The following is a 19783-nucleotide window of genomic DNA, read 5'->3' on the forward strand; positions in this document are numbered from 1 at the left end:
TGAGAGTTAAATTCTTAGGCATAAACTAAATATAAAGAACTAATAGATTTTCGAGGTTTATTTTGATGAATTTAATTTTTTTCTTTAATTAAATTAAAACAAGCATAAATTATCATATTGACTAAATTAACTTCTTGCCACGTGAAATTATGAATAAAATTAAGACTTCATAAATATCTAAGGAAATACATATCTATTTATAGTTATATAATATATGTTTATAAACTCATAAAAATATTAATGTTTTTCAATTTATGATCTTTGTGAGTTATAATTATTTTATATATTTAATCATATTATTATATAAAATATTAATTTACTTGAGTTTGGGTCCGGACTTAGCACGACCTTATTAAACTAGTAACTATATATAAGAGAAAATCTTATATTTTGATATTCTTCACAGATTTTTTGGTGCAATTAGATTGCCACACATATCTATTGTCTTTTCCATACATATCATCACATTTTTTTGGTAACTAACATGATTTTATCAATCACCAAAGTAATAATTATAGATCAAAACATAACTTACAAACTCAGCTGGCTATACTCAAAGAAAAAGGAAAGACAAGGATCCTAATCAACCAATTAGAAGAAAACAAAGGACCACTCGAGGCAATAGTCAAGCTAGCCAAAAATGAAAATTATGCAGAAGAGTACTGATTGTTGGTTTATCTCTAGTAATGTAGGTGTGGGCTAATTCTTTTGCAAGGCTGTCACATGTCCTCTGTTTTTCCTCAAATATTCTTCGGTTTCTTTCAATCCAGAGAGAGTGTACACATTTAACAAAGACAAGTTTGAAGATTATATTCTTGCTTCTTGAGATTTTCCTTTAGCATTCTTTACGACCCACGTTGTATAGTCCTCCCATGTACTTATAGTGATTGCATCTTTATGTATCTAGCGAAGCACCCGAGTCCAGAGGGTCTTGCAAAAGGGCAAGAAAGGAAAAGATGATCCTTAGTTTCATCTTGCATTAGACATAGAACATAAGTAGGAGAAATTTTGAGACTCCATTTAAGAAGTCTGTCCATAGTTAGTAATATCCCATGAAAATGAAGCCACATAGTAAATTTTGCCTTGATCGTGCATCATACTCAAACATCAAGCATTTCCAAGGCGTAGATGGTTCAACAGGAAGGAGAGCATGGTAGAAATGTTTGATGAGGTTATGAGAGAAAGTTGAAACCTGACAAACTAAAGCAACAATGTCTCTAGCAGATATGATTTGTTTGATCATCCAAGATGCCTTAGGAACCTCATTGAAAAGTCTGTCTTTTATATAGCATGTATGAACCCATCTCACCCATTTGTCCGCTTTATTGTCTACATCTTGCAATAACAATTTTGTTCCAGAATCTCTAGTTAATCAGATTTAGTCCTCCTGTGGCAATAGGTGAGCAAACCTTATCCCATGCTACTAATGCCTTTTTAGTGATTGTGTTTGCCCCATACCACATATAACTCTGACAATACGCATCAATCACTTTGACAACTTTAGTAGGAATTGTAAAGAATTGAGCCCAATAGGCCTGCATGCCAAACAACACGGATTGAATCATTTGTTCTCGCTTATTATTCTATTATTTTCTATTTGGACCCTTGTAATTGAATGAGACACAGTAGTAATTTATTTTTTTAATAAATCTCACCTTGTTTCTTTTTATTTATTTCTTATATTGAAATTAATTACTTTTTACTTATTAATTTTAGTAAAGCACGAAAGATTTTTACATTTTTTTATACTTCCTCCGTCTCATTTTACTCGTCTCAATTTGGCATTGCATATTGATTAAGAAAAATAATTAATAACATACCTACTTTACCATCGCATCCCTATTAAATTATGTTTACATTTTAATTTGGAGAAAAAAATAATTAATACTAAGGGTAAAAAAGAAAAGAAAAAGTTGTCTTGTCTTGATTAATGAAAAATGACAAGTAAAATAAAAAATTAAATTAAGAAATCTTAGACGAGTAAAATGGGATGAAGGAAGTATCATTTTTATTATTAAGTAACTGTATATGTCACACCCCTTTTTAACTCCAAGAAAAATTATTTTTATGGGTTTCGAAAGGATTTTATTTATTAAAGTGACAAAAATGAGGATTTATTTCGAAAAAGAATTATTTATATTTTTTATTCAGAGTCGTCACTTGACATAATCCGGTGTGCCAAGTCACCTTTGGAGAATCCTTTTCGAAATGATTTGACTCTTTACAAAACTGGTTTGCGACAAAGATTCCGGCTAAGAAATTCTGTTGACCGAGGGGAAGGTGTTAGGCATCCCTCGATCCCATGGTTCGCCCACGGTCGCTTGGTGGAGCATATCAGCTAATTTGACATTACAAATGTATAAACCACACAAAAACACATAAACAATCAATCAAACACGAAACAAAACAAATCCAAAATATAGTGTTCAGTCCAATTATACAGTTCAAAATAAAAAATGCGAAAAAATAAATCCTATTCTAACCTACACTAATCCTAAACTATGCTCCAGTGCTTTACCTGATGCCTCGATCCTTCGTCACGGGCGTCTTCCGAGTACAAAATACCGCGGGGCATTTCCCGGCGAATAAACACAAATATCTCAGGGCATTTTCCGCCAAATAATACATTTGATCCAAAAGCAATAAAACCAAGCCATTCAACACATGTTTCGAGCATTCAACATTCCACAATTCCTAAAACTTGCCAACCCGAACCTACTATTTGCCTACCCAACTCGATCTATCATGGCACTATCACGATCGACGACGTCAATGAATCAAAACAACAAAAAAATTAAAATTAATCCTAATTAAGATTAGCAATTTTTCAATTCCGCTCCAAATTCATTCTCAACCAATGATTAACACATGCATCGATTATCAATTCATTTTTCAACATTCAAATCCAACATCAACCAATACACAATCAAGATTCAAACATACCAACACATAAATCATTCACGATTACGTAAAAATTAAAAAAAGAGGAGATAGAATTGGACCTCAGTGCTTTCAAAAATCGATGTATTATTTCGATTAACCTGGTAGAATCCGCATCCAAAATCCTCGAACAAAACCCTCCATCACGATCAAGAATCCAACTCGGTATCAAGAAAGTGAACCCAAAACTGATTACGGTGAATTGATTGGGACGAAACAGAATCTAAATCCAAAAATCAGTTCAAAGACAGATGAGCCAAGACCAAAATTGCAACAGAGTAAATCGAACCCGTCAAAATTCTCAGCAAACAAACTCACAACTTGAACAAAAAACCCCCAAAAACCCGAACTTACCCAAACAATCCCACTGAACCTTTTCGATTTTTATCTTTTTCCGATGAAAGTTGACCAGAATAAAATGAAACGACTCAAAGTTTTATGGATTAGACGGCTGACTTACTTTTCGACGAGATTCAGATGGAAAATCGGGATCGGTATTAACTTCTTGATGCGAGCATGGTTGGAACGAGATTAGCGGAGCTTTCTCGGTGGCAATTCTAGTGAGTCACCAGCGAGAGCTTTGTCGGAAAGCAGTCCAATTGCCTCTCTGTCTCTCTCTCAATCTCTCTGGTTTGCTTAAATCTCTCTTACCTTCAACGATTTCTCACAGTTTCTCTTTTAACTCTCTATGCCTCTCTCCATCTCTTACTCTCACTCTCCTCTCTTCCTCTTACTGTGTGTATTTTTTGAGTTTTCAGTGAGCTGGTGAAAATGCTATGCCAGTGGAATTGGGGATTTTGTGGTGATCAGTGAATAAGAAAAGGAAAAAAATGGCGCGGTGTGTTCTATGTTGAGAAAAAAAAGAATCCAGTGGTGTGTATATTCTGTGTATATGGATTGGTCAAGAAGAAAAGAAAATCCCCTGTACCTGTGTGTTTTTGGAAAAATGGATAAGAAGTCCAAAGAGAAAGGAAAAAAAGGCCTCCCCTAATCTATTCCAGTGAATGGAAATTATATTGATGGAATGTGGGGTCCATGAGTGAGGTGTCTATTTTGATTGGGTAAGTTATTAGGATGAGGTGTAAAGTTGGTTAGGATAGAATTAAAACAAGATAAAATTTGTTAAGGATTATGTTAAGGGTTGTTATTATTTTTTTGTAGGGTATAATTATATGGATGAGGGTGTACAATAAAGTGAGGTAAAAATGAATAAAATTAGACTTGGGAGGGATAAAATTAGGTATCTACGACATGCCCCCTTTGAATGTAAACATGAAGTGTTTTCAAACAAAGAAGTAGACAACGAGATAAAATTTTGTCCCAACTATTATTCAAAAAGAATGAAATAGAAAGAAGGAGGAAAACCAAGTCTTGACTTTGGAAATCATACTTATCCCTAGTTATGGGGGAATCAAGTCACAGGTATCCCAAGGACTGAAAGAAGAGGGACTATACCGAGTTGGAGAGTCGAGCGAGGTTCTGTCGAGGTTCCGATCTGCGGCTCTGTCATTACATCAAAACAAAAATTACAAGTTAAAACATAAATGAAATTACAAAAGTCCTCTCTATGCGGTTTCTTTTGGACTTTTGACTTGAGTTTTATCACCCTATTCTTCAGGTGGGCTCCTGACTTGCAATTTCTTTAACTTGTTGCCTGACTTTTAATTTCTTCATTTTGTTATTTGACATTCCATTTATTCGCCTTGTGCTTCGGGCGGGCTCCAATTTTGCTTGAGTTATCAAAACAAGGAAGTGCGTCTCCTCACAAATGCCGCTTGAATTATCCAAACAAGGAAGTGCGTCTCCTTACAGATATTGCTTGAATTACCAAAACAAGGAAGTGCATCTCCTTACAAATGCCGATTGAATTACCTAAATACGGAAGTGCGTCTCCTTACAAATGCCACTTGAATTACCGAAATAAGAAAGTACATCTCCTTACCAATGTCACTTGCATTACCTAAACAAGGAAGTGCGTCTCCTTACAAATGCCGGATGAATTACCCAAATAAGGAAGTGCGTCTCCTTACAAATGTTGCTAGAAATACCCAAACAGGAAAGTGTGTCTCCTTACCAATGCCTCTTGAATTACCAAAATAAGAAAATACGTCTCCTTACCAATGCCGCTCAAATTAACAAAACAAGGAAGTGTGTCTCCTAACAAATATCTCTTGAATTACCCAAACAAGGAAATGTGTCTCCTTACCAATGCCGCTTGAATTATCCAAACAAGGAAGTGTGTCTCCTAACAAATATCTCTTGAATTACTCAAACAAGAAAATGTGTCTCCTTATCAATGCCGCTTGAATTAAACAAACAAGGAAGTGTGTCTTCTCACCAATGTTGCTTGAATTACCCAAACATGAAAGTGTGTCTCCTCACAAATGTCAATTGAATTTCCCAAATAAGAAAGTGTGTCTCCTCACAAATGCTGCTTGAATTGCCCAAACAGGAAAGTACGTCTCCTTACAAATGTCTCTTGAATTACCCAAACAAGGAAGTGCATCTCCTTATAAATGTCGCTTGAATTACCAAAATAAGAAAGTGCATCTTCTTACAAATGTTGCTTAAATTGTCCAAACAAGGAAGTGTGTTCCCTTACAAATATTGCTTGAATCACCCAAACAAGGAAGTACGTCTCCTTACGAATGTTGCTTGAATTACCAAAATAAGGAAGTGTGTCTCCTAGAGATATTGGATTATAAGTTTTACCATGGCTTTGAATACCAAATCTGTGCAACAACATTGCCTCTTGTATTTGTAAAAGTGAGAATATTATGGCCTTTGAAGTTTACGCTTTGAAATCCTTGATTCGAAGGTAGCATGCGTTCCTGTTTCATACAAAGAAAACTTGTTAGTTTAAAACATGGTGGCTGGTTTGTGGCTTTGGCTTTTGGCAATTGTTCTTGCCCCCGTCACATTTAACCTTGCTTCCAACCGTTACATATATCATTGACTTAATGCATCATTGATCCAAACTCAGATTATTAAGAATGACAATGAAACAAACACCGTATCTTTGCTTTGCCATGCTCTTCAGATAAACCCTTTGACCTTTGGTATTTCCATGAGTTCCCAGACTTGTCTGTTAACAAAACTTTCTATATACCTTATTTCAGCTCACAATCATGTCTCTTTCATGTGTTGGCCTTTTGTCTCGCTTTTTGCAATTGAAGAAGCTGGTAGTCAGTTTTAAAATCTTTTCTCACTTATTTTGATATGGACTTAACTCAAAGACAGGAGAAAAATGACAATAATTTTTATTTTATTTGGGTAATTGAATCAAGAAAATAAAAATAAAAATATAACTAAAGAGAAGAAAAAAAAAACAATGAATGTCCCCATTGAAAAAGATGAAAGAAAAATTATCTGAAAATAATAGTCAACTCTAATGATTATGACATGCATTTTGAATTAAGCTATCTGATCTTTCCATCCAAACTTTCTACCAATTGTTGTTGAGTTAATGGACTTGAAACTAAGTTGTTTCCTTAGGTCAATTGCATTTAAGACCTCATTCAGCTAGTGACACCTTGAAGGGCTTTCACCAACAAGCCTCTCTCATTTTTTTTTCTCAGTTCACCATTGTCTTATGGTTTCTGTGAGGATTTTTCACCAATAGGACTCTCTTATTTCCATTTGTCTCAACTCACTGTCGTCTTACAGTGCCCGTGAGGGTTTTCACCGATAAGACTCTCTCATTGTTATCTCTCTCAGCTTATCATCATCTTACGGTGCCCGTGAGGATTTTCACCGATAAAACTCTCTCATTTTTATTTCTCTCCTGATTCCTTATGCTGAGAAATACAAGTATTTTCCAAAATGAGTCATCACATCCTTTGCATGCTTAGCCTTAACATTCTCAAAGATTGATCTGAAGGTCTTTCTTTGGTTGTAACTTGGCTTTTGGATAAGGTTAGAAAGAAAGGATGACATGAAGCCCAAACGACACTTGAAGTAGGATGGGACTTACAACTTTTGGAATCGACTCAAACAACGAGGATTAACTCATGCCCCAGTTTCTTTTGGATAGGTGACTCTAAATTTTTTATTTGGTTAGACCGATCCCAGAGTAGGGCAGCCTATGTATTTCACCCCCGAGAGAGGAGAATCAGGTCACGCATAGTTCTGGTGGTTTTTTTTGCTTAATTCTAATTTCTTTTCTTTTGACCTTTTTTCTTTGTGATTTTCCTGACTCTAATTTCCTGACACTCTTTTCTTCCTTCGTGGACACATTTTTCTCTCTTTTTTTTTTGAAACTTTCTAACTTTATTCTCTTACTCGATACCTTTCTTTTGAGCTTTGCTGACTCTATCTTGATTTCAAAAGAGGGGTATGAAAGAAAATAGGACTAAAGCTCAAATGGGGTAGACAAAGGATGACATAATATTTGGATAACAGAATGAAATGCCTTCGTCATATCAATCCTTGAAAATGCCAGTACATAACATGCAATTTGAAAGTTGGAGATGAAGATCATGTGTGACATCTTTTACAACATTAACTTTGACTGAGTCTGTGCGTCGCTTCTTCTTCTGTGCTTTTCTAGCATACAACTCCAACTTTGTTGTACATTCCTTATATTGAATGACTCATGATTTTGTGGAGCTGATTTTCTTTCCGTCCCTCTTGATATAGGATCACGCATCTACTGTTTGACCTAATTGAGGCACGCCTTACAATTGATGATCGAGTTATTCTTGTGATTCTCAAAATAAATGGCCTTAATTTTCAAAGAAGGCTTGAACTTGTCACTAAATTTCTGAGCACTCTATATATTTTCTCAGATGCTCTCTTTTTCTAACTTTAAACCTCGGATTCAATGTTAATGCTTAAACTAGATTTTAAGATCTGGCTGAAAATTCCGTTAGCATGTTATATCACTAGAGTCAACATAAAATGTACTATGAAAAGAAAACAAAAAAAACATATTTAAAACACAAAGGAAAAAGGGACACTCTATTTAAATAAAATGAAAGATAGAAGGGTTTGAATATAATGACAAATGGACAAAACAAGATAGATCCCGAACTACAACCCTGAAATAATTCGGATAACAGAAAATAAAACAAAATAAACTACCAGACCTCTTTCTAAAAGGGAGAGGGGTGACTTCTCAATCGCTCAGCCTGACATCCTAACCACTGGTTTGCATATTAGCATGACTAGAACTTCCACAACGATCAGACACATTCCCTTCAACAATTAAGTTTTGGGTCCTCATGTTTAACTCATTGCTTCCCAAATTTCAACATCTCAAAGATTGGAGGAAGGTTAGCACTTGAAGGCATGCCTCAGTCTTTGTATGAAACATCTTCTTTACCCGCAAGCCCTAGAGAATTTTTCATAGCATTTTCTGCACTCTTTATTTTTCCAACCATTTTCTCTGACTCTTCTGGCATACTGGACTTCTTGTTAAGAAATTTTGATAGTCCAGTTAACTTAAAAGCAGGCTCAGGAGTATAACAATGATCACCAAGAATATTGAATATAGGTTCACTAGCAGCATAGGGACGCACAACCGTTGGGCGAGCCAGTTTGGAAGTCCCAGTAGAGGATTGAGAAACAAGATCACAGACAACATGCGATGTTATGAATGTAGCAGGCTTATCTGAGGAGCTAGAGAAAAAGTGGTGGGAGTATTGAGATGCTTTTGGCTTGGAATGAATTCTGAGTCATGTTGCGGTGCATCAACAATAGTAGAAAACTACGTTCTGATTTTGGTGGAAAACTCGAGGTATTTGTAGGATCAATAAAGGAAAATGGAGGAGGAGGCAACCCACTGGCCCAAACTCGATGCATTTCTGTCATTTGTTGTCTTAGCCTCCTAATCTCTTGCTTCAAACTCTCATTTTCCTGATTCTTTATTTTATCCATGATGTCACTCTCTATATCTTTGTTGGACACAACTAACAGTTTGGATTTGGTGTGATGTGAAGGACCAGCCAGAATGCCACAAACCAACCATCTTAAACTGACTTAACAAAAAAAACAACAAATGTGTTAGAGTTCAACACTTTTTCAAAACCTCTTTTTCATTTTTTTTTTGAAAAGATCACCGAACCCAAGAAGAGAGCCTATGTATATCACTCCCGAGATAGGAGAATCAGGTGTGCGTTGTTCGTGAAGTCTTGCCAAAATGGCCAACTAAACTATTTTTCCTTTATTTTTTTTTCTTGAAACTTTAAAAAGAAAAGGAAATAACAAATTGTCAAAAGAATTGACGAAAATCTTTTTGTATTTTTCAAGTTTAAACTCCCTATACAAAATGAAACCTATGATTACCAAAGAAAAATCTTTTTGAGTTTTCGATTTTGAATTTCATATGAAAATGAAACTTGAACCTATTAAAGGAAAAATCTTTCTTAAAGTTTTCTTTTAAAGATGTATATGAAACACCTACTCTAATAAAGAGTGAAGAAAATCTTTCTTTTTTTTTAATTTTTCAAATAAGATCCCCGAACCAACAATAGACTGCCTACGTATCTCACTCCCGAGAGAGGAGAATCAGGGGTGCATAGTTCGTCCAGATTGGACAAATAAGGATTAAAGAATTAACTAAACCTTGACTTGAGAGACACAACTACAACGACGAAAATAAAATCTTTTTGGGGATTTTCACTTTGACACTCCACATAAAACTGACACCAACAACTATGAAAGAAAAAATCTTTTTGATATTTTCATTACATGAAATGTACAAAACTTCTACTACCTTTTTTTTGAATTTTTCTTTTATAAAAAGCTCCTAAAAAAATCGTTTTGAAGTTTTCGAATTGTGAATGCTTGCTAAATGAAACAAAAGGAAAATCTTTTTGATGTTTTCATAGGCTAGCGAGGAAGGAGGCGAAGTCAGCAGTCACGGCAGCTAAGACGGCCGCTTTTGAGAGCTTGTATGTAGGGTTACAGGAGAAAGGAGGGGAGAAAAAGTTGTTTAGACTCGCTAAGGCTAGGGAGAGGAAGGGTCGTGACCTCGATCAGGTGAGGTGCATTAAGGGGAAGGACGGTAGAGTGTTGGTGGAGGACGGCCACATTAAGAAGAGATGGCAATCGTATTTTCATAGGCTCTTGAATGACGAAGGGGATAGAGCTATTGTGTTAGGGGAGCTGGAGCACTCAGAGGAGTGTCGGGATTTTAGCTATTGCAGACGTTTTAAGGTAGAAGAGGTTAGACAGGCTGTCCGCAGGATGCGAAGGGGTAGGGCGACGGGGCCGGATGAGATACCGGTGGAGTTTTGGAAGTTCGTTGGAGAGGCTGGTGTAAGGTGGTTGACTGGATTGTTTAATGAAATCTTCAGGACGGCAAAGATGCCCGAGGCGTGGAGGTGGAGTAACATGGTCCCTCTCTATAAGAATAAGGGGGACATTCAGAGTTGCAATAACTATAGGGGGATTAAGTTATTGAGTCACTCTATGAAGATCTGGGAGAGAGTAGTCGAGGTGAGGCTGAGACGGATAGTGTCTATTTCAGAAAACCAGTTCGGATTTATGCCCGGCCGCTCGACGACGGAGGCAATCCACCTGGTGCGGAGGTTGGTGGAGCAGTATAGGGAGAGGAAGAAGGATCTTCACATGGTGTTTATCGACGTGGAGAAGGCATACGACAAAGTCCCCAGGGAGGTGCTTTGGAGATGCTTGGAGGTGAGTGGAGTACCGCTGGCATATACCAGAGTAATTAAGGATATGTATGATGGAGCGAAAACCCAGGTGAGGACGGCGGGAGGGGACTCAGAGCATTTCACTGTCCTGACAGGATTGCATCAGAGATCTACTCTTAGTCCCTTTTTGTTTGCGTTGGTGGTGGATGTGTTGACGCGGCGCATTCAAGGGGAGGTGCCGTGGTGTATGCTTTTTGCAGATGATGTAGTTCTGATAGATGAGACTCGAGTGGGTGTGAATGACAAATTAGAGGTGTGGAGGCAAACTCTTGAGTCTAAAGGGTTCAGGGTGAGCAGAAGCAAGACAGAGTATGTGGAAGGCAAGTTTAATGACGTGAGGCGGGAGAATGAGGTAGTAGTGAAGCTGGAAGCACAGGAGGTATGTAAGAGGGATAAGTTCAAGTATCTTGGGTCCGTGATCCAGAGTGACAGTGAGATTGACGAGGATGTCTCGCACCGTATTGGGGCGGGATGGATGAAGTGGAAACTCGCGTCGGGGGTGCTGTGTGATAAGAAGGTGCCACCCAAGCTTAAAGGAAAATTCTACAGGGTGGTAGTCCGTCCGACCTTGTTGTATGGAGCGGAGTGTTGGCCAGTTAAGAACTCCCACATCCAAAAAATGAAGGTGGCAGAAATGCGGATGTTGCGCTGGATGTGTGGACTGACTAGAGGGGATAGAGTTCGGAATGAGACTATCCGGGAGAAGGTTGGTGTGACTTCAGTGGAGTGCAAGATGCGGGAAGCACGATTGAGATGGTTCGAACACGTGAAGAGGAGGGGCATGGATGCCCCGGTCCGTAGGTGTGAGAGGCTAGCGTTGGATGGTTTTAGGCGGGATAGGGTTAGGCCGAAGAAGTACTGGAGTGAGGTGATTAGGTGGGACATGGAACAGTTACAGCTCACCGAGGACATGACCCTAGATAGGAAGGTCTGGAGGGCGCGAATTTCGACAGAGGATTAGGGCTAGTTTGGGTCGCTAGTGTAGGGAATTACTTGGTGGGGGTTTGATTCCTGTTATGATTCCGTGTTTCGTGTTCCATGTTTTATTACGAATCTGTGTGCTTTCCTCTGCTTTCCTCTGTTTTATATTACTTATGGGTGCCGTATTTATGTTATGTAATCGGCTTCTATGCTTTACTATGTGTTTGTGTGGTATCTCGTGCCTTGAGCCGGGGGTCTATCGGAAACAACCTTTCTACTTCATCAGAGGTAGAGGTATGGACTGCATACATCTTACCCCCCAGACCCCACTAGGTGGGAATACACTGGGTTTGTTGTTGTTGTTGTTGTTGTTATTTTTGAAAAATAAGTGCAAAAAGTAAAAAAAAGTCTTTTTTTTTTTAATTTTTGAATCGTGGAAAACAAAAGTCATAAAGAACTCTAAAAACTACAAAACTCTCTTTTTTTCTTTTCGACTCACTTTTCACTTTTTTTTTAATATTTTTTTCTCAACATTTCTTGCCTATGCACTTTACTTCTAACACATGTTTTCTCCAAATCAGTCCATCAAATGACCATGTTACCCTCCAAGATGCAACATTTAGCACATAGGGATGATTTAGAGGTGAGTGTCCTACAAAGGACCACATGGGTCCCGCTAGGTCTCAATATGATGTGGATAAGCATGACCTAAAGGCTGACCTACGCTAGGGTTTACTAACAAGGTTGTTCAGGGGGGCATATAGTCGATAGTGGCTGCTTTACTTTCCACCCACTCCATACGTCCGACGGCTCCCTCTCCTAAAATAAGGGTGACTCAACTAGAGTTTGTATACACGACGTGCACTCCAGGACTTGTTGCAGAAATAATTGAGACTCAACTAGAGTTTGTATACACGACGTGCACTCCAGGACTTGTTGCAGAAATAATTGACTCGGGTTAAGCACATGATGCCAGATATAAAACGGTAACACATAGGAGAAAAAATGTAAACACGTAGCATGTAAGCACTCAACAATGATAAAATAAACACAAACAGTAATACAAACAATGTTTATACACTCATAATGTCAAACTAAGCCGATACAACTCCAAAAATAAACTCGAATTCTGAAAAACTCCCCAGCAGAGTCGCCAGAGCTGTTACACCCCTTTTTAACTCCAAAAAAGATTATTTTTATGGGTTTCAAAAGGGTTTTATTTATTAAATTGACAAAAATGAGGATTTGTTTCGAAAAAGGTTAATTTATATTTTTTATTCAGAGTCGCCACTTGACATAATCCGGTGTGCCAAGACACCTTTGGAGAATCCTTTTCGAAATGATTTGACTCTTTAAAAAATCGGTTTGTGAACAAAGATTCCGACTAAGGAATTCTGTTGACCGAGGGGGATGGTGTTAGGCATCCCTCGATCTCATGGTTCGACCACGGTCGCTTGGTGGAGCATATCAGCTAATTTGACATTACAAATGTACAAACCACACAAAAACACACAAACAATCAATCAAACACATGAAACAAAACAAATCCAAAATATAGTGTTCAGTCCAATTATACAGTTCAAAATAAAAAATGCGAAAAAATAAATCCTATTCTAACCTACACTAATCCTGAACTATGCTCCAGTGCTTTACCCGATGCCTCGGGCCTTCATCACGGGCGTCCTTCGAGTACAAAATACTGTGGGTTATTCCCCAACAAATAAACAAAAATACCTCGGGGCATTTTCCGGCCAAATAATACATTTGATCCAAAAGCAATAAAATCAAGCCATTCAACACATGTTTCGAGCATTCAACATTCCACAATTCCTAAAATTTGCCAACCCGAACCTACTATTTGCCTACCCAACTCGACCTATCATGGAACTATCACGATCGACGACGTCAATGAATCAAAACAACAAAAAAATTAAAATTAATCCTAATTCACTTTAGCAATTTTTCAATTCCGCACCAAATTCATTCTCAACCAATGATTAACACATGCATCGATTATCAATTCATTTTTCAACATTCAAATCCAACATCAACCAATACACAATCAAGATTCAAACATAACAACACATAAATCATTCACGATTACGTAAAAATTAAAAAAAGAAAAGATAGAATTAGACCTCAGTGCTTTCAAAAATCAATGTATTATTTCGATCAACCCGGTAGAATCCGCGTCCGAAATCCTCGAACAAAACCCCCAATCACGATCAAGAATCCAACTCGGTATCAAGAAAGTGAAGCCCAAAATTGATTACGGTGAATTGATCAGGACGAAACAAAATCTAAATCCCAAAATCAGTTCGAAGACAGATGAGCTAAGACCAAAATTGCAACAGACTAAATCGAACCCGTTAAAATTCTCAGCAAACGAACTCACAACTTGAACAAAAAAAAACCCCAAAACCCGAACTAACCCGAACAATCCCACTAAACCATTTCAATTTTTATCATTTTTCGACGAAAATTGGTCAGAATAAACTGAAACGGCTCAAATTTTTATGGATTAGATGGATGACTTACCTTTCGACGAGATTCGGACGAAAAACCGGGATCGGGACTGACTTCTTGATGTGAGTATGGTTGGAACGAGATTAGCGGAGCTTTCTCGGTGGCGATTCTAGTGAGTCACCGGCGAGAACTTCGCCGGAAGGCAGTCCAACGGCCTCTATGTCTCTCTCTCGATCTCTCTGGCTCGCTCAAATCTCTCTTACCTTCAACGATTTCTCACTGTTTCTCTTTTAACTCTCTATGCCTCTCTCCATCTCTCACTCTCACTCTCCTCTCTTCTCCTTACCGTGTGTATTTTCTGAGTTTTCAGTGAGCTGGTGAAAATGCTATGCCAGTGTAATTGGGGATTTTGTGGTGATTAGTGAATAAGAAAAGGAAAAAAAATGTGCGATGTGTTCTATGTTGAGAAAAAAAAGAATCCTGTGGTGCGTATGTTCTGTGTATATGGATTGGTCAAGAAGAAAAGAAAATCTCCTGTACCTATGTGTTTTTGGAAAAATGGAAAAGAAGACCAAAGAGAAAGGAAAAAAAGGTCTCCCCTAATCTATTCCAGTGAATGGAAATTATATCGATGGAATGTGGGGTCCATGAGTGAGGTGTCTATTTTGATTGGGTAGGTTATTAGGATAAGGTGTAAAGTTGGTTAGAATAGAAATAAAACAAGATAAAGTATGTTAGGGATTATGTTAAGGGTTGTTATTTTTTTTTTTTTTGTGAGGTATAATTACATGGATGAGGGTGTACAATAAAGTGAGGTAAAAATGAATAAAATTAGATTTGGGAGGGACAAAATTAGATATCTACACTATAAAATATTAATAGTCACATGTTAAAATGGAAAAATTCAATAAATATAGAAAGAAAACTCTTTTTTGGGGGGACAGACTAACACAGAAAGTAAGATACCTAAATTGAATGAAGGGGTAATAAATTTTTATATATTTTTTTAGATTTTTACTTTCTCCGATTTATATTTTCTATTTTATTTTTATATTTTATACTTAATTTGTATAAATATGTTTTATATATTATTATGCTATTAATAGATTTTCTAAATCAAATTTAAGATAATTGAATTCTTATATACCAAAAAGTCATATGAAATTGATACTATTTAATTAAAACAGTGTAGTGACGATCATTTAAAAAAAAAAATTTAGAGGAAAATAATTTTTTAAGTAGTGTATTAAAACTAAAAATATCATAACTATGATAGAAAATTGATTAGATTAATCTTTATATTTTTTGTCATAATATATTTTTGGCAAAATTTAGTAATAATAAAAATTTATCAACAGTTCATGTTTAACATGCCACTAAATTTTAATTATGTAGTAAAAAAATATAATTCAAAATAAACTTTTTAAATTAAAATATTATTTTTTATTATGTATAATATATATATACTAGTTTAGGTGTATGCGTCTTGCGCAAGTATCTCATTTTAATGAGTTCAAATATTACACTAAATGGAATATTTATTTAAATAATAAATATGAATATAATAATTAATTTAATATCTTTTGAGTATGTACTATGTAACGATGGAGAATTTATTTATTAAACCTAATTTTTATCAAAAGTATTTTTAAATGTCGATCGACATTCATCTATCACTTGTAAATTGCAGCAAAAGAATACAATGATAGAGACATCAAAATAATACAATTGAATCTAATCTTTACACACAAAAATTCTCTCAAAATCGTCCGAGACTCATCTACCACCTTAAAACAATAACAAAATAATACGATAATAGAGATATCAAAATAATATAGCTAAACCTAATCTTTACATAAAAAAATTCCTCAAAGCCGACCAACATTTATCTATCACCTGTAAACTGCAACAAAATATTACGATAAAAGTGATATCAAAACAATACAATTAAACTTAAATTTTACACACAAAAAATTCTCAAAACCGATCGAGATTCATCTACGAACTATAAACTACCACAAAATAACAAACTAATAGAGATATTACGATAATACAATTATATTACGCTAATACAATTAAACCTAATCTTTACCTAAAAAAAATTCAAAGCCGGCTCATATTCATCTAGTATCTGTAAATTAAAATAAAACAATAAGATAATAACAATATCAAAAGAATACAATTAAACATAACATTTACACAAGAAATTCTTCAAAGTCAACCAACATTCATCTGCAACTTGTAAATTATAAAATAAAATATAACAGTGATCACAAAACTTTAATTTTGATTCAACTAACACATTAATTTTTACACACGTATATTGCGCGTGCATCACATGTTAATTAGTATAATATTTTGATATGTTGCTCATAGCAAAATTATAAAATCAAATGATCAAGTAAAGTGCTTCGTAGGAAAACACTTTTGCTGTTGGAGGCTATCACTGGTATTATAATATTCTTTGCACACAGTAAATCTATTACCCTAGGTTCCATGATGGGTTTCCTTTCCCTACTATTTGACAGGCGGATTTTAATTTTCCCCAGTGGCAACAATGTCGATGACTTGTCCATGTATCTGGATTCTGCCGATTCAGATACTTTACCTTATGGGTGGACCAGATATGCCCAGATCAGTTTGTCAGTAGTTGATCAAATTCAGAACATATACTCAATCAGAAGAGGTGCTTACTACATATTTCAATGTTCAGATACAATTCTTCTTTTCCAGTTGATAGACCAAAATTTTCTCTTTTCTATTTGGAGTTCTGGCAATTTACTATTTGTAATGCAAATACTTCATGCTGTTTTTGCTAAGCCCATAAAAATTCGAACTCAGATAATGCATTCTCTATAAAAGTTACTCCATTCTTCTTGTGCTTTACAGAGACACAACACCAGTTCAATGCTAGGGATAGTGATTGGGGTTTCACATCCTTTATGCCACTTGCGAGCTATACGATCAAAAAAGGGGTTATCTTGTTGATGGCATATGCATCATTCAAGCTGAGGTTTCTGTGGGGAAACTTGTTGATTATTTGTCTTATTACTCAAAAAGAGAAACTGCTTTTGTTGGACTCAAGAATCAAGGAGCGACATGTTATATGAACTCTCTGCTCCAGACTCTATACCATATTCCTTACTTCAGGAAGGTTAGCTGCTATGCTTCATTCTTTTATGTAGTCAAGTAAAGGACTCATTGTGATGCATTAAGAGTTCGCCGGCTTTACAGGCTGTATACCACATGCCTACAATGGAGAATGACATGCCGTCTGCAAGCATCCCCCTGGCCTTGCAAAGTTTATTCTATAAGCTCCAATACAGTGACAACAGTGTAGCAACAAAGGAGTTGACAAAGTCATTTGGGTGGGACTCATATGATTCTTTCATGCAGCATGATGTGCAAGAACTCAATAGAGTTCTTTGTGAAAAGATGAAGGTAAAATTAGATTTCTAAACATATCAAGTTATTCTTATGTGCTTTGGTAACTGATTGATAACTGCTCTTCACCGGTGTTAGGGAACCGCTGTGGAGGGCACCATACAAGAGTTATTGGAAGGGCACAGTATGAACTACATTGAGTGTATCAATGTGGACTACAAATCTACGAGAGAGGAGTCATTTTACGGTATCTTCAGTTGATCAAACAAGCTCCTGTTCTTTTCTTTCTTAGCCATTTTGTTCTTGTACCTTATGGTGCTCTGTACCCTTGTGTGTGACAGATCTTCTGCTTGATGGCAAAGGTTGTTCTGATGTTTACGCTTCTTTTGATAAATACGTTGAAGTTGAATGTCTTGATAGCGATAACAAGTATCGTGCAGAGCAACATGGTTTGCAGGTAAGGTTGGCGCATGAGTTATTGGGTTTTGTATTTTGTTATGATCGTTGAGAAACTTGATGAAAAAATTTCAGGGAAGTTAAGCTTCAATTATCTGCTGCCTACCTTGTCCTTCATTTCTTCTCAGCTTCTCTGCTTGGTCGCGCTGTTGAGGGTTTTGGTCACTATTTTTTCAAAATCAACCTTATTTAATACTGAGGTTTATGACTGTTTCAGGATGCAAAAAAGGGTGCATTGTTCATTAATTCCCCACCTTTCCTGCAGCTCCATTTAAAGCGCTTTGAATATGATTCTACGCGACAAAGGTCAGTACTCTTTTGGTCTAGCAAGTGCCAGCTATTGTTCCATGAGTGTGATGATGGTTATGTCGGAACTGGTGATGTCAAGTATTCCAGTTGTTATTGCAAAAACTACAGCAAAGCAACATTACACAAATAATGTGGATAGTACAAAGAGCATGGGTATTTTGCTCCATGGTGAGGGTAGCTTTGCAGGCCAAGGTGTTGTCTATGAGACATTGCATCTGAGTGCTCTTCCGAATTACACAACCGGAGGGACCATTCACATTGTAGTGAATAATCAAGTGGCGTTCACTACTGATCCAACGGCTGGAAGATCATCTCAGTATTGTACTGACGTTGCAAAAGCTTTAAATATTCCAATTTTCCATGTCAATGGTGATGACGCTGAGGCTGTCGCTCATGTGTGTGAACTTGCTGCAGAATGGCGCCAGAAATTCCACGCTGATGTTGTGGTTGATATTGTCTGTTATCGTCGATTTGGACACAATGAAATTGATGAACCATCCTTCTCCCAGCCTAAAATGTATGAGGTTAGTTCAATTTTAAGTTTTTCTGCTTTACATATAACTATTACCATATTCACAATTTTATATTTGAGGCTCAACTCACTCTGTTTACCTTTCTACTGCAATTTGTGACCAAGTGCGACAGAAATTCATTTATCTTCCTACTGGAATCAGGGATCTTCTTATATTCCATACGAAAGCACTTATATCTTTATTGTTCTATTCTCTTGCAATAGATCATCAGAAATCATCCTTCTTCATTGGAGATCTACCAAAACAAACTCCTAAATTCCGGCCAGGTGACAAAAGATGATGTGGAAAAGATACATATTTGTTCTATAAGTAGTCTTCTATGCTTAGGCCGACTCGAATACTCATGTGTTGTATGTATAATTCTATTTATACAGTTTTCTATGTTTGTCACTTTGTAAAGGATGAAAATTTTCTTTTGTATTTATAAATTATGGTGGTTATGGGGTTTGTATACCAAATTAGTGTTTAAATCATAAATGCAACTACTATTAAACACAACTCAAATGTTGGGCGCGTGCATAGCACGGACTTGCTTATCTAGTACATCAATAAAATGCAAAGAGAATTGAATGATTTGTTTCAGTTAAAACATCATTATGATGCAAATATCTTCAAACGTATAAAAAGAAAAATCAAATTGCCTATTACTCATCTCAATATTTATAGAAGTATTTCCTTAATAGAGTTCTATTTTTGGAGTATTTTCTAATTGAACAGTAGAAAGAAAAATATTAGTTAATTCCCCTGCCATATATTTTATAAGTCTCATATATTTTAGGAAGTCTAGTAGAAAGTAAAATATTAATTAATTCTCCTACCATATATTTTAAAAGGTCTAGTTAATATAATAAAAATAATTAAATAATAAATTTAAAAAATAGTGAAAAGACAGTTTTGTTTAAAGAATAGTCTTTTAATGAAGGTCAATAAGTTCAAATCACTTTTCTAAGGGTCTTCACACTTATCATGTCAAATTGAGGAGCAGAAAGAGAAAACCCACAAAGTGATTTTGGAGAAAATGAATACTCAACTCATTTCAGAGATAGAGAATGAATTTATATACAACCGACTACCACATACACAGTTATCAATTAACTACCTATACAGCTGTCAGTT

General features: G+C 36.1%; 1 protein-coding gene, 1 long non-coding RNA gene and 1 pseudogene across 3 annotated transcripts; 2 read left to right on the forward strand and 1 right to left on the reverse strand.

The window, feature by feature from the left end:
* Positions 1 to 493: 493 nt before the first annotated feature.
* Positions 494 to 4763, reverse strand: LOC124896083. Of its 2 annotated transcripts, XR_007052512.1 has the most exons (3): positions 3401 to 4158; positions 3003 to 3163; positions 494 to 1535 (listed from the first exon to the last, which is right to left on the reverse strand). It is a non-coding gene; the product is annotated as an uncharacterized LOC124896083 (long non-coding RNA). The 2 variants fall into 2 exon arrangements; XR_007052511.1 differs by having other exon boundaries at positions 620 to 3163; positions 3401 to 4763.
* An 11629-nt stretch (positions 4764 to 16392) lies between these two features.
* LOC107861386 lies at positions 16393 to 19107 on the forward strand (annotated as a pseudogene).
* On the forward strand, positions 18279 to 19107 carry LOC124896084 (2-oxoglutarate dehydrogenase, mitochondrial-like). Its single transcript, XM_047407351.1, has 2 exons — positions 18279 to 18658; positions 18871 to 19107. The coding sequence occupies exons 1-2, from the start codon at positions 18284 to 18286 to the stop codon at positions 19063 to 19065; spliced, it is 570 nt and encodes a 189-aa protein (XP_047263307.1). The 5' UTR covers positions 18279 to 18283; the 3' UTR covers positions 19066 to 19107.
* Positions 19108 to 19783: the final 676 nt, after the last annotated feature.

The sequence above is a fragment of the Capsicum annuum genome, chromosome 2 (assembly GCF_002878395.1).
Source record: "Capsicum annuum cultivar UCD-10X-F1 chromosome 2, UCD10Xv1.1, whole genome shotgun sequence".
NCBI lineage: Eukaryota > Viridiplantae > Streptophyta > Magnoliopsida > Solanales > Solanaceae > Capsicum > Capsicum annuum.